Source organism: Lepidochelys olivacea (assembly GCF_965140295.1).
Source record: "Lepidochelys olivacea isolate rLepOli2 genome assembly, chromosome: 6".
Classification (NCBI taxonomy): domain Eukaryota; kingdom Metazoa; phylum Chordata; order Testudines; family Cheloniidae; genus Lepidochelys; species Lepidochelys olivacea.
In genome coordinates this window covers 38,334,805-38,350,657 of record NC_140416.1, presented here as the reverse complement: position 1 = coordinate 38,350,657, position 15,853 = coordinate 38,334,805, and the positions used below count along the sequence as shown (strand labels likewise).

General features: G+C 40.9%; 1 protein-coding gene across 1 annotated transcript in view; it reads right to left on the bottom strand.

Annotated features, from left to right (window-relative positions):
- The window catches only part of DCDC1 (doublecortin domain containing 1), a 418,510-nt gene that overhangs the window by 192,572 nt on the left and 210,085 nt on the right, over window positions 1-15,853 (bottom strand). Inside the window, exon 12 of the mRNA XM_084631193.1 lies at window positions 12,095-12,196. Coding sequence (XP_084487319.1) covers window positions 12,095-12,196 — 102 coding nt within the window. The remainder of the gene's footprint in view (window positions 1-12,094; window positions 12,197-15,853) is intronic.

Below are 15,853 nucleotides of genomic sequence, written 5' to 3'. Positions count from 1 at the left end.
GATGAAGGAAATCCCATAAGTTTAAAACACATTTAATTATTGTTTTGAAAGCAAACACTTAAATACTTGATGAAAACAGTTTTTTCAATGTAGGTGACTTGTAGCTGAATTATTGACCTGTCTGCCAGTTATCCCTAGGCATAGATGAAATAAGCATCCAGAGATTGATTCTTATTTACACTGAAACTCCTTTTACACAGCTCTGGCACTGTAAAGAAGTCTTAATGTGGGAATCAATTATATTTACACTTAATTTAAGGCCTCTCTACACTGCCAGAGGAATGTAAAAGGTTTTTAGTGTTAATGAGAATAAGGTCTGTAAAGTGTATTATATTTAACTTCTGTCTGGTGTTTTAACATAAACATTTAAAGTAATTCACAGAACTATGGAAAGTGCAGTTTCCTCTGCAACAACTCATAGGATATCTGCACTGGGTGCAGTAGGGGCATTGACGTCTACACCATTTAAACCATTCTTCTAAGAGAAGATGCTGCTCTATCTAGGAGCAATTTGGAGTGGTCTCTGGTTGTGCTGGAGAGGTGATCATTGAGTACAGATAATTTAACAAGACGAAATGCTTAGACATTGGTATGGACACTTTGCCTTACGTGTAGATACAAAGCCTGTGTACACAGACACTGCAAGCCTCCTAGCACAGAAATAGATTGCAGTGTAGACAGAGAAGCACTGCTTACACAAGAAGAGGAAAGACAGACTCCTCCGCACAGGAGGTAGGATAAATGAGATGAGGGAAGCCACATGATGCATGAAACATGGAGACATAACCTCTCGCCATGCAATGTTGTGCTCTGGGCACATGCCTAAACTACCACTGTGTTATATGGACATCACATTGGACCCTTTTTAATGCAGCAACTGCACTGGAACCCACCAAAGTTAATACAAATGTTATTTAATCCCCAAAATTGGACTTTCAGGGATGCAGGATGGAAGGTGAAAAAAACAACCCTATACAGCAGTTTGCCATTTTTGCCTGGGAAAAATTCCTTTCAGATTCCAAACAAAATTCGGTGATCAGCCTCGCTCCCAGCATTATAAGTGATCAAGCTCACCAGATAAGGAAAGGGTGAAGAGGATAGGTCTGGAACAGAGTCCAAAATGGCTTCTTGACAGCAGCAACAAACAGAATCCCCTCCCACCCACCACCAGGCAAGACACAATCAGCTGACCCATCAAGGTCCACTGACCAATGACAGCAGAAGTGGGCAGAACTGTCTCCACTATCTGGATACCATGCGGCAGGGAGTGAAGGGGGTGGGACTAACAGAGGGTGTAGGGAAACAAGAAAGAAGTGGCACCTTTCCCCTCACCTATATACACATGCTGTAGGCCATCAGGAGGGGGAGGAAGAACTAGGGGATCACGTGTAGTACTGCTTCAGCTGCTCATACTTGAGCTCTCCCCCTCCCTGCCCACCTGGTGAGGGCAGAGAAGATTGTCCTCATTGTCCTGGACCCATCAAAGACACACCCCTGGCTAGTGAGTGAGCATGGTATTATAGTACACTTAGTTTTGTTACTATAGTACAAAATATATAATGTGGATCATTTTGATGTTCACATTTATCTATTTCAATTGTCAACCCACATTTTTCTGATATAATGCACAAATCCTACTGTGTTCCTATACTGTAGTATTGGTAACATTAATATAAAACAAAGCATATTGTTTAATTTATGAAAGAGTTAAATTACATCTCCTTAACTGCAGGCACAGAATCTTGGTCACTTGGTTGTTCCTAGCTAGGATCACTGTCCTCAGAAAAGTAAGCATGACATGAAGGGAAATGTATGGTTAAAGGGACTGTTAATGGGATACTGCATTTTAATATCTAGTCCAAACATTTGTTTAACTATTTGTTTCCATTCAATCATTTGCTTTCAGTCCAGATGGATAGCAACTAAAAACTATTACAAATTTTACCAATTTATCACCAAAGAGTTTTAAAAGAATTGACTGAGGAGTTCTCAAACATTGATGTTGATTTTTAACAAATCTTAGAATGCTGAGGAAATACCAGAGGACTGGAAATAAATCTAATGTGCTTATAATTTTAAAAGAGTAAATGGGATGATCAGGATAACTATAAGGAAGTTAGCCTGACACTGGATGCTGGGCAGAATCATGGAAAGACTGATATGCGATAACAACAGTGAAGAATTAAAGAATGGGAGCATACTTAATGTCAATCGACATGGCTCCATGGAAAATAGGTTGTGTCAAATAAACTTGATTTTTTGATATTACAGGTATGGTTGAAAAAGGAAACTGTGTCAATGCAACTTAGGCTTCTGTAAGGCCTTTCTCTTAGTACTGCAGACAGATTAAAAATTAGTACTATCCAAAATCAATGTACTTTATGTTAAATGGATTAAAAATTGCCTAACTGATAGATCTCAAAAAGTAACTGTAAATGGGGAATCATCTACTGGGCATGTGGAGAACTGGGCAATATCTGTATTATCTTTATGAATATCTTTATCAATTATCAATAGCACCTCAGTCTATCTGGGTGATATGATCCTGCCTGAATGCCAGAGTTAAATCAAAGGAGGCTGTGAAGGGAGAAACCAAACAGGAAATTAAAAAATGGAAAAGAAAAGGTTTTTGAGGAAACCATCCATAGCTAGGTTGACAAGTTTACCTTTTCTGGGCTGAACCTGGGATCACAGGAGATCCTAAGTCTCAGTGATGCTGGAAAAGGAAGGAGGGTTTGAGTACACACACACACACACACAGAATGGTGAGGAATCTGGGCAAAGCCAAGCAGATAGAAAGAAGATGTTTGTACACCAGTGCAAGGAGACTGGGTAACAAAATGGAGGAACTAGAACTACTGGTGCAGTTCTATAATAACCAGATATTATAGGGGTAAAAGAAACATGCTGGAATAGTAGTCATGACTGGAGTATAGGTACTGAAGATTATGTGCTGTTCAGGAAAGAGAGAAATAAAGGTAAAGGTGGTGCAGTAGAATTATATAGTAATGATGCAGAGACTGTAAAGAAATTAGAAGTAAAGGCATGGATAAAAACAGAATCTATTTGAATCAAAATCACTTTGGGGAAGAAAGCTATCAGAGGTTCCCCTGGAATAGTGCTTGGGGTGTTTTACAGACCCCCAGGATCAGTTTAAATATAGATAGAGACCTCTTTAATGTTTTTAATAAAATAAATACTACTGAGAATTTTGTGATTATAGGAAACTTTAAATTCCCAGATATAGATTGAAGGACAAATGCTACTAATAGTAAGGCCCAGATTTTCTTGGATGTGATAGCTGACAGACTTCTTCACCAGATAGTCACTGACCCAACAAGAGTTGATGCCACTTTAGATTTGGTATTGGTGAGTAGTGAGGATCTCATAGAAGAACTGGTTTGTAGGGGACAACCTTGGTTCGAGTGATCAGATCTGCAATTAGGGTCCTTGATTTCAAAATGGCAAACTTTAAAAAATTAAAGGCATTAGTTAGGGAAGTGGACTGACTGACCTGGACTGAAGTACTCAAGGATCTGAATGTAGAGGAGGCTTGGAATTACTTTTTCAAAGTTGCAGGAAGTATCTGAAAAATTCATAGGGAAGGGCTGCAGACCAAGCTGAATGAGCAAGCATCTCAAGGCCAGTAAGAGAAAGCAGAATAGAAGATGGGATGGATCATGAAGGAAAGCTACCTCCTGGAGGTCAGAAACTGTAGGGGAAAAGTGAGAACTGCCAAAAGCCAAGCACAGTTGGACTTTGAAAAGGGAATTAAAACGAATAGTAAAAAGTTCTATAGCCATATAAGTAAATAAAAAAAAAACAAGGAAAAAAGTTGGGAAACTACCTACAATGGCTTGTAGCTGATCTGTAACTGCTAGTAGCAAATATCCCCAATGGCCGGTGATGGTACACTACATGGGGAAGGCTCTGAGTTACTACAGAGAATTCTTTCCGAAGTGTCTAGCTGTTCGGTCTTGCCAAAATGTGCAGGGTCCATCTGACCACCATATTTGAGGTCGTGAAGGAATTTTCCTGGATCAGATTAGGAGAGACCCTGTGGGGTTTTTTGCCTTCCTCTGCAGCATGGGGCACAGGTCAGTTGCAGGTTCAAACTAGAGTGAATGGTGAATTCTCTGTAACCTGAAGTCTTTAAATCATGATTTGAGGACTTCAGTAACCCTGCCAGAGGTTATTGGTCTATTACAGGAGTGGGTGGGTGAGGTTCTGTGGCCTGCAATGTGCAGGAGGTCAGATTAGATTTTCATGATGGTCCCTTCTGGTCTCCAAATCTATGATTCTGTGAGTCTATGATGCATGCAGGACAGTCTGCTTTTCCCATCCAAAGATAGGAGTTAGCTGGGCTGAGAGGAATTTACAAATGCCAACAAAGAAAGATGAAGATGTAAGAAAGACCCAGGGGTAGAGGCCTTTTTTTTAACCCTTTACTCTATGTGCTTTGTATCTTTGGGGGAAGGAATAAAAAATCAATAACTAATGCTTTGTTTTGAAGACACTGTTTTCCAATCACTTTAATCAATTTGCTCGGCACAGTTACCAACTGCAGTTGGGCCTGTGGCATTAATAAGGTTGGGAAACCAGAGTGATTGGATCATGTCATACTGTCCAGTGTGAAGTGCAGGAAGCTAAGCATGTCCTATAAAGGATGCAGTCCAGAAGGACTAAAAGGGGACTAAGATGAAGATCACTCTGTAGCCATTACAGGGTGTTTCTAATAGGGTCTTGCAGAGATCTATTATTGGCCCATTGTTATTCAATATTTTTAGCAATTATTTGGAAGAAAATAAAAAATCATTGCTGATAAAAATTTGCCAATGACACAAAAATTGGTGGAGCAATAAATAAAGATAGTGACAAGTCAGTTTACAGAACAATCTGGATTATTTGGCAACCTGAGCTCATTTGAAAAGTATGCATTGTAATACATACATCCAGGGGTGAAAGTAGGATGATACGGGCCAGTACGGCATTGTGACGTTGCATCCTATAATATTTGAAAGAAATATGCTTATGAATGTAAATATGACATAACTGTAATATGTTTTATGCTACATATGCCATGTAACATATCTCTGCAAAGGTTACGATCTACTGAATATATTCATCCTATTTGTATGCATGTATCATTTTTGTATTCAAAGTTATGAATATTGGTTGTATACTTGTTTGATTTTAAGTAGCCTCAGTGAAGCAATTGGTCAGCTTCTTGAGAAAAGACTGTTCTCAGTAAGTGCCCAATCAAGAAACACTTAATCTGACAATAGACTTTGATAGATGCCAATTCACATCTGAGCTTTTCTCTGAACGTTCCTGTAGAGAACTAAGTCATACAAGGACATGTGACTTGCCCAGGTGACTCCAAAACTCCATCCTGTAGAGGGGATTCTACACAGGGGAAGGGAGGGGTTTCCACCAACAAGAAAGAAACTATATAAAGCCCTGGGAGGCCCCTCCATTTTGTCTTCAGCTGGCTCAAGAGGTAGCCTCTTCACCCCCAAAGGATACCATAAAGAAACTGGAACAAAGAACAGTAACTACAGAGGTGGGGGTAATTGCTGGCCCCAGACTAGTAGGAGGCTAGTCTGTAAAAGAAGCTTGTTGGAACATCTCTGAGGGTGAGATTTCATCTGTAATCACTTTCTTACTGTATTAGGCCTAGACTGTTGTAGGAACAGCAGTGATCTGTATGCTCTGTATAACCTGTATGCTCAAAAGGTCTGTTACACTTCCCCCCACCTTTTGTCTCCTCTCCCCCCTACCTCCTGGAATGCTTGTGGAATGAATGGGCTGCTTGAACAGCTAGAAGATCAGAAGAGCTCCTAGGTAGACAAGAATATGGAACTCTAACTAGGTAGCAATCACACGCCCAAAGCATGGACACTGCCCGAGGTGGAGTGTGACCAACCAAATGCAGCCAAGTCATCTCTAGTCAAAGGCCATGAGGAGCAGGTCCTTAAAAGGGGAAGGGGCCAGGAGGGTACACACAAGGTTGTACCTCCAGTAAAGGCCCTTTGCCCAGACCGCCTGGCCAATGGTTCACCGCATTACATTCCATCATGCCTTGGGAAGACTTACCTTCATCACACCATCCATTGCTGCACCATGGGACACTTACCTTGAAGGATCCTGACATCTCCAGTGCCGTGCCTGTCCTGGGAGCGTGAGTATGCGAGTGTGAGTGTGACCCCCCCGGCCCCCTTCTTTTGAACTTAGCTATCAATATAATGAACGTGCTACTCTCTGCCAGACTCTGGTGGGTCATTACTCCTCCCTAAACTTACTAGCTGTCCCAATTTCAGGTAACAGACTTGCGTGTTTTATTTTATTTTGCTTGATAATTCACTTTGTTCTGTCTGTTATTACTTGGAACCACTTAAATCCTACTTTTTTGTATTTAATAAAATCACTTTTTACTTATTAATTAACCCAGAGTATATATTAATAACTGGGGGGGGCGGCAAACAGCTGTGCTTATCTCTATATCAGTGTTATAGAGGGCGAACAATTTATGAGTTTATCCTGTATAAACTTTATACAGGGTAAAACGGATTTAATTGGGGTTTGGACCCCGTTGGGAGTTGGGTATCTGAGTGCTGGTTTTTAAAGCTGTTTTCAGTTAAGCCTGCAGCTTTTTGGGGGATGTGGTTCAGACCTGGGTCTGTGTTTGTAGCAGGCAAGCATGTCTGGCACAACCAGGCCGGGCACTGAAGTCCCAAGCTGGCAGGGAAAACGGGCTCAGAGGTAGTCTGAGCACATCAGGTTGCAGTCCCAAAGTGGGTTTCTGTGATCCAACCCATCACAGGCGTACCGGTAAGAAGCCGGTACCAGCCCCTATGCAGCTGATGTTAAAGCGCTGCCACGGCAGCACTTTAACGTCGCTGCCCCTTTTGCCGCCCCCCCATCAGCAACCCCCCCATAGGGACCTTACTGGCAGGGCCGCCAATGGCAGGATGCAAAAGGAGCAGCTGCCCTGGGGCCAGCAATTTAAAAGGGCCCAGGGCTCCTGGACACCACAGCTACTGCAGCAGGGGCCAGAGCCCCGGGCCCTTTTAAATCGCCACTGGAGCCCCAGGCAACACAGGCCAGGCAGCACGGATGGCCTGGCTGGAGGAAGCTGACCTCTTCTCCCCGCTTCTGCTCAAGGCTCCGCCCTTTCTGGGGGCCCGGAGCCGGGGCCCATACCAGTAAGTGTTTAATATTACTTTCACCCCTGCATGTATCTATGAGCAAAGAATGCAAGTCATAGTAACAGGATGGAGCATTGTACTCAAGAAAGCAATGACTCTGAAAAGGAGTCATTGTGGATAATCAGCTGCACATAAGCTCCTAATTGGATGATCTGGTTCAGAACTAATGGGATCCTTGGAAACAGTAGCAGGAATATCAAAGAAGAGAGTGGTGATGGTATCTATGTATAAGGCACTAGTGAGGACAATACTGTGTCCAGTTCTGGTGTCCACACTTCAAAAGGGGTTAAAAAAAGAGCTACAAGAATGATTCAAGGTTTGGAGAATATGCCTTATAGTGAGAGGCTAAAGCAGCTCTATTTAATTTACCCAAGAGAAGATTAATAGCTGATTTGATCACAGTCTATAAATACTTACATGTGGACTTGATTTCTGATATTAAAGGGTTCTTTAAGCTATCGGACATACATACAACAAGATACAATGCTTGGAAGCTGAAGTTAGACAAATTCAGACTAGAAATAAGGCACATTTTTTAACAGTGCGGGTAATTAACTAGTTAAACAACTTACCTAATGATACAATGCATACTCTCACTTGAAGTCTTTAAATCAATGAATGACTTTCAAAAAGATATTCTGTAGCTCAGGGGTGGGCAAACTTTTTGGCCCAAGGGCCACATCTGGAAATAGAAATTGTATGGCGGGCCATGAATGCTTGGAAAATTGGGGTTGGGGTGCGGGAGGGGATGAGGGTTCTGGTTGGGAGTGTGGGCTCTGGGATGGGGCCAGAAATGAGGACTTCAGAATGCAGGAGGGGGCTCTGAGCTGGGGCAAGGGAGTGAGGTGCAGGGGAGGGGGGTGAGGGCTCCGGCTGGGGTTGCAGGCTCTGGGGTAGGGCTGGGGATGAGGGGTTTGGGGTGCAGGAGGGTGCTCTGGGCTGGGATCAAGGGGTTCAGAGGGTGGGAGGGGGATCAGGGATGGGGCAGGGAGTTGGGGCATGAGGAGATACTCAGGGGTGCAGGCTCCAGGCAGCACTTACCTCAAGCGGCTTCCGGAAGCAGCAGCATGTCCCTTCTCCAGCTCCTACGCGGAGGTGCGGCCAGATGGCACACTGCACACTGCCCTGTCCACAGGCACCACCTCTGCAGCTCCCATTGGAGCACCAGAGGGGAGCCATGTGGCTGCTTCCAGGAGCCATGTGGAGTGGCCCCCAATCCTGCTCCCTGGTTAGCACACTGGAGGGGGGCCACGCTGTAGCTTTGGGGAGCCACATGGAGCGGCCCCTGACCCTGCTCCCTGGCTGGAGCACCAGATGGGGGCCATGCCGTGGCTTCTCAGAGCTGCCTGGAGCGGCCCCCAACCCTGCTCCTTGGCTGGAGCGCCAGAGCAGGACAAACCCCAGACCCCGCTCCTGAGCGGGAGCTCAAGGGCTGGCTTAAAATGGCTGGGGAGGCCAGATCCGGCCCGCGGGCTGTAGTTTGCCCACCCCGCTGCAGCTCAACCAGAACTTATGGGCTTGAAGTAAGAATTACTAGGTGAAATTCTATTACTTGTATTATGCAGCTCATACTGGATCATCATAATGGTCCTTTCTGGCTTTAAAATCTATGAATTTTTAACTACTGGTGATGATGCTTAAAGTGAATCTCAGTTAAATGAGTTGCTACATTCAGTCCACCTGCTCTGAAAGGACTATTCTAGTCATAAGACTACCATCACTTGAGGCCCAGTGTCTGTCTTAGCAATGTTGACAGCCCTAGGGTAGCCAGGTCACTGGCTGCCACCAATATTATAACACTGTGTCATGCAGCACAGCTCTGAGCCTGTCTAACAGAAGCAATACTTTACTACTTAAAACAGTGCTGGAAGCCAGCAAACTGTGTACACTAGGGCTCCCAATGTTGCTAACACTGACACAGCTGAACCAGTATTAGCAGCAGTGGGAAATTTTTAAGAATCTCCCTAGTGAAGTCGGGCCCCTGTTGGCAGCCTTAGCAAAGAAGTCAAGGAATATATGTGTATGTGCAGTGAACTAACCTCTCACCCACAAAATAGGACCAAAAACTGTGGCAAGGCAATGGCAATATCACAACCTGAATTTACTACAAATACATCTTCTCGAAAAAGTCTGTCTGGGACATGATTGTTCAACTACCATGCCCATAGCAAAGAAGCACCCATTTGAAGAATTCTTAGCACCCTACATATTCCTCTCGTATGAGCCTAGGATCTGCACCACAGCTGAATATCAGGAACTTCCAAGACTTGTAAGAACCCTAATCAATTAGAAAAATATTAAATTACTTACATGGATCAGAATAAACAAGGTCAGAGGATACTTCTGTTATAAGAAGACATTTAGGGTAAGATCAAATTGGCTATTCTCTCATAGAGGGAATCCTCTGGTCTGGGAATGATAGTTGGGGAGTACAGTGAGTAGTCCAACCATGGAGAACAGTGGGAGGAAAAAGCAGCATGAAATAAAGGAACAGTGAAGAATGGCAGTCTGGAGGACCTATTGACCAAATGCAGCATTTGAAGAAGAAGCCATATCCACTTTGTAGTGTTTGGTGAAAGAACATACATGTTGCCGAGTAGCTGCACTGCAGATCTCCTCAAAGAATACTCTGTTTTCCCCCAAGTAGTGCATACAGGTCATGTTGAGTGCACTCTGAGACTTGAAGAAGATTTTCCAACCTTCTTGTAAGACGTTATAATGATCCATCTGGAGATGATCATATTTCACACTTTGAGGCACTTGCTTTTCCAGTGGTAGGAAAAAAAGTATATGATCACCTAAAGGCTTTCCTGGCACCTCTCAGATACAGAAAATTTATGTTTCTCCTGGATTCTGTTGGAGATTATTTGCGTTGGCAGAAGTTTGACAAACATACGAGCTTCCCTTATTCCTGAGAAATGAAGATCTTTATCACAGCTGCATCTAACAAAGGTTTTCCTTAAATTAGTTTTTGCCACCACCTCAGGGACCTCTGGACTGGGATGATGTGCAAAGATTGGTGATTAAAGCCCCATTATGATCCCACTTGAAGAGGATCAGGACTTGTAATGATCTGGTATGCAGAAAGACCCACTGGACTATAGCTGCACTGGATACTACCAGGCCTAACAGGTGGAGTGCTTCCCAAGTGGTAGTCTGTGGATTAAAGCTGTTGATTGTTGATTCTGAGAGCCTGATCTAAAGGGAGCAGAAGCAGCAGACTGGGGCTATGTCTCAATTCCCATGTATACGTAGGAGAAACCTGGAGGGCACCAACAAGCCTACTAATGGCTGCTTTTGTAGCAATAGTGAACATGGTAACCCTCCAGTCAGTTATTAAATTAGATGATTCTCTGTTTGTGAACAATTAGATTGTCACCTCCAAAACTACCAAGCGAATATCTTTCACAAGAACTACATTCCCTTATAAATAACACAATTGAAAATACCTATGCATCCGATGAAGTGAGCTGTAGCTCACGAAAGCTTATGCTCAAATACATTTGTTAGTCTCTAAGGTGCCACAAGTACTCCTTTTCTTTTTGCGATTACAGACTAACACGGCTGCTACTCTGAAACCTCTTAAACCTATTTTTACTCTAGTCTCAAGGTCAGCTCATGGTAATAACACCATCACTTAGAACTCATAGAGTGCTTAATATTGTCAGAGTGTTGTACAAACAACAGGACAAACAGGACAAATACTTCGCTCCAAACAAAGCTCCATTTACTTCAATGGAACAATGTAAGCATACACCATCTAAGAGCTGTTAAATCCTCTCATACCCTATGAGACGGATAAATTAATGTATAGGTGACATTATGCATGATCATAAACAGTTACCCTTTTTTTAGCAGGGTAGAGATGACAAACAACCACCAGGAATTTAGATGTGCAGCTTGTGTAAATGCTACAAGTTCTACTCTTTCTACATTATTAACATACTGCTATTACTTTGTTTTATAAGGGATCACACATGTTGACAGTTACAGTATGTACCAAAAAACAACTGATTGAGAATAGACAAGCACAAGATTTAGTGATCATTTGTAGATGAGAAGAATCATAAATGTATAAGGTAGCCAGACAGAAAAAATGACCAGGTTGTATTGCATTTAGAAATCCTAGTGAGACTTGGTGGGGTTGTAAAATTATTGATCATAATAGTGCAGGTCATAGACAGTCTGTGTGAAAGCAACTGCAAGAGGGAACAAACTATTCCACAAAGGAACCAAATGGAATGGAGCTAAAAGCAAAAGTTCTGAACTTGAACACACAACACAACAGGGTGTTAAATGGCCTTTCAGGGTAGGACAGAGATTTTGCACATACTCGTTCTGCTAGAAACCACTTTGTTTTTACAAGGAATAAACAAAGGTAACACTGCAGGGGATAAATCCACTGGTTCCTACTCAAGATCAGGTTGCTGATAAAAGTAGATCAACCCAGCATGTTTGGACTATTAATGATCTACAGGCTAGGAATGCCAGGATAAGCAGGCATCAGTAAGTAACCCAGGTTTCCCTGTAACGGTCATCAGATGCATGGATGTTGTCAGTGTTCTTCGGAGAGCCCTTCCCTTGTGTAAATGCCATCACTGTATCTCAGAATGCTGAGTTCAGTCAGTAGTATATCATTAATGTAGGCAAATGCCTATAAATAAGCATGGGGAAAGCATAAATCTATGCTACATAATAGTCTGGGGTATACTGCTAAACCTCAGAGTCTGAGATATAGGGAGAAGATACTTAGGCTCTATAGCATTCTCAATACTCACCAATCAAAACTACAAGAGTCCAACTTTTCTGAACAAAAATTGAAATCTTTTCATTCTTAATATTTTCACTGCTTAATACTTTAAGACAAAAAGTGGATCTAAACTTACCCTCTCCATCATAACACTGGGTTGACTCTTACAGTTATTCTCCATCTCTTTTTTGGTGATATAAACTAGGATCTCCCCTGTGTCTTTGCCATTTTCATACACCTGAAAAATAAGTAATTAAATTCAAGTTAATTGAACAAGGTATTGAACAAGCCACTGATTCTGTCCCTAACACGCTGAGTTACATTACTGAGAACTTTCAACATTTCTTTGAAGTTTCTTCTTCATTTTAATTAAAGGCCAGGTGAGCTTGGGACAACATCAATGGCTGTCACCAAAGACTGAAAAAGGTGAAATGATCACTTGACAGTTTAGTTCACGTCTATGTATTGTATTAACATTTGGGCCAGTGAGTTTGAGAAAAATTATAGGTGTTTCTTGCTTATACATTGGAAGGCTGGTTAATAACTTTGAGTAAAATTTTCAAAAGTGTGTAAATGATAGGAGCTTTAGTCCAATCGAAAATTAATTGGATTAAGGCTCCTAAATAACAAAAGTAATTTTGAAAATTTTACCCTCTTTCAAATATTAAACTCCACAGCAAATATATGTTATAGGAAGAATTTCCAGGCTGGTGCTTTAGTATAAAAATTGATGCAAAACACAGACAGTATGAAGTTCAGAGCTTTTTCTACACAAATTGTGTAACACAAGTATTTTATGAACATTGAAATCCAAAGCATTTCAGCTTGTCTCCTAAGAGAGGGTCCTCCTGTAAATGGGGTCAATTTGGATGGTTTCTGGTAGCACTGGAGAGATAAGCCCTGAATATAGACAGGTATTTAAATTTTCAGTGGGGGGATTCGCCTGACATTCTACTGCTGTCTTCCCATGTTTTCAAGTGGTATGTATAGAATTTTAGGCATATTTACATTGGGCAAAGAACTGAGTACGGAAAAGACTTTATATGTGATTCAGACATAGGTAAAATGCATGTCTAACAATCTGACAGTACATAATTTGGCTGTGTTAGAATTACAGCTAAGTGAATGCTGCAAAAAACATGCTGCAAATATTCAAATGCTTTTTGTGTTCACACCCCCTTTGTGCTTATTTTCTACGAATATCTGAGCAAATGAGTTTATTGACAGAAATGTTTACAAAGAGAGCACATTTTAAATGAATATTAGAAAATGTTGAAATCGTATTCCAGGGTTTATGTAACAGAAAAGTGATTTACCATTGCTTACACTCATCCAATCAGGGTATGGTATACTGTATTACCTGCATGTCCAGTCAAAACTAACAGTTTTGTGCACAATCTACAGACCATCAATTACTTGCAGAAATTATTTTGCAAATAAATTTTAAGAATGAAAAATGAGAGAATGATAAGTAAGTTGCAGACAATTCTGTTTCACTGTGTTGAAGTTTGTTCACTATCTAAGGTAAATGCAGCTAAATATATAATACAGCTTTACAGCATACAGTGGAATGCACACCTGTCCCTGAACAAATGCCATTGTGTTTTATGTTCGACAAGATAAAAACCAGACAATTCCTACAGGATGGATCCACTCAAGTAGAATGCCATACCACTTCTGATTGCTGGAGATACACAAAAGGACATTCCATTCTTGGAGCAAGAAAAAAAACAGGAGAAGAAGGAAACTGTATGCATAATATATGGTATTTCCTTTTGTCAAAAGACCCCTTCTGTGTTCCTGGAACGTCTATGACAACACAACAGTCATTTAACTTTGCCTCTAACTCTGATACACCCAAAAAGAAGGGTATAATATTATAACTCTAGTTTACAGGGATATTATTTTGTAATCCAATTACAGGGGATTGAGGTTTATTTGGTGAGGGTTATTGTGTTTCAGAAAATGTGTTGCTATAGGTTCCATGCAGCTAGAGGCCTGTCTAGGACTGAACATAAAGGGAAAAAAATGACAAACTCAAAAGATAAAAAGAAATTTGATTTTTTGGTTGATTTTATGTTGATTACTTTTCTCTATGATACTGATAGCCTTTTATAGTTTCAATGCGGTCTCTTTCTCTCTCTCTTTACATGGGTGCCAAAAAGTAAATAGAGCATTTCAAATGTCTATACTCTGTGAGAACAGTGGGAGAGATTTTATTTTACATCACATTACAAATTATAGTTACCACCCTGTCACTACAGTTCCTCTCATATATGTATTTTATACTTCACTAAAGTCACATACCTCCAAACCAATCTAATACTACTATACTGTCTCCTAGGTTGAACAAAGTTCTCAGTCACACACAAAGTAGTAAAATAAAATGGAGTTAATGATGAAAGCAACTATAAAAGTGAAATAATAAAAAAATAAAAAGTTAATGGCCATATCCACTTCATTATATATTCTAGTCCATTATCACTGGCTTTTGCTAAGTTGAGGAATAGGAGGAATATGCTATTGATGTTGCTTTGTTTGACATTGTTAGAATATCTGGAGATACTAGACACCGTGGAATAAAGCATCCCTAAAGAACAGCATGATGTTAGTGCCAGCTGCCAACCTGAGAGAAATCAGTGATGCTATTGGACAACATACGAGGCCCATATTAGTTCCCTCCACCACCACTAAACAAACTGTTAAAAGTTCTGCTAAGTTTCACAGTAGGTGTAACGCTAAGGCACTGAGCAATACCTATTTCTATATTAGAGCCAAAACAATTTTCCACTCAGGTGCAGAGAAGCGTAGAGAGATATAATAACTCAAACAAAGATGGAGGGAATGAAAGGGCTGAACTTGTGGTTTACTATCCCTTTGTATAAGAAAAACCAGGACCTCCTTTAAAAAACTCCTGGCTGCTTAAGGCTATTTAAGAAATTTAAAACAACCAATTCTCGAGCCAGATATGACTATATTTCACTACTACATCAATCCACATGATGAACACTCGCTTAATAGTTTTTATTTTGAGCTAATAGGAGGATCCCGTTTCTGCCTTCTCACAGCTCTCCATCTTCTTCCCATATCTCTGTATTTTCCCCTTCATCTGACAGCACTGGGAATGAATGTGAATTAGATAAAAATTAGTCCATTTCTAGCCAGTCACTTTTTATGTAATTTATTCAGGTAATGTTTGTGTTAGCTACTTTCAACACTGTTTGGTATCCAATGTGCAGAAGAAAGCAGGCATTTGAACAGATAGTTATTCCTCTCTAGGACATCAATTCAGAAAAGTATTACAGCACATGCTTAAATATATCGCTTTTCTAAACAGAATTTAAGCATATGTTTAAGATTAAGCATGTGCTTTAGTCTATTGATTCTAATGGAACTTCAGCACATGTTTAAAGTAAAGCACATGCTCATTGACCTTCAATGAGGTGTAGACTCTTAAATCACTTCTGAAAATTTTACCTGTCATCATTAAAACGGGGTGGGGAGGAAGGGGAAATCAACAATAGCTGCATCAACCCTTTAAATGCCAGACAAATCCAAGGAATACGCCATTTACACAATTCAGAATTAAAAGTCCGCATTCTGCTAAGCAACAGTTACAAAGCAACAACTCCCTATAGACACATGCCATACAAACTTGACATTCCATAGAAATAAACAATGGCACTTTAAAACAATCTAGCCTAGGAGCACAAGCAGACGTAAACTATGCTTGTTAAAAGTATTTTAAGAATGAATTGTGTACTGTAGTTTTCATCAGCCTATTTTTCTAATGTGCTCCTTTACTTAAAAGGATATGATCTGGTCATATATGATTGAATTAAAACTCAGGCTGCACACATACAATGCTTGATTCAATGACAATTTAAGATGTATA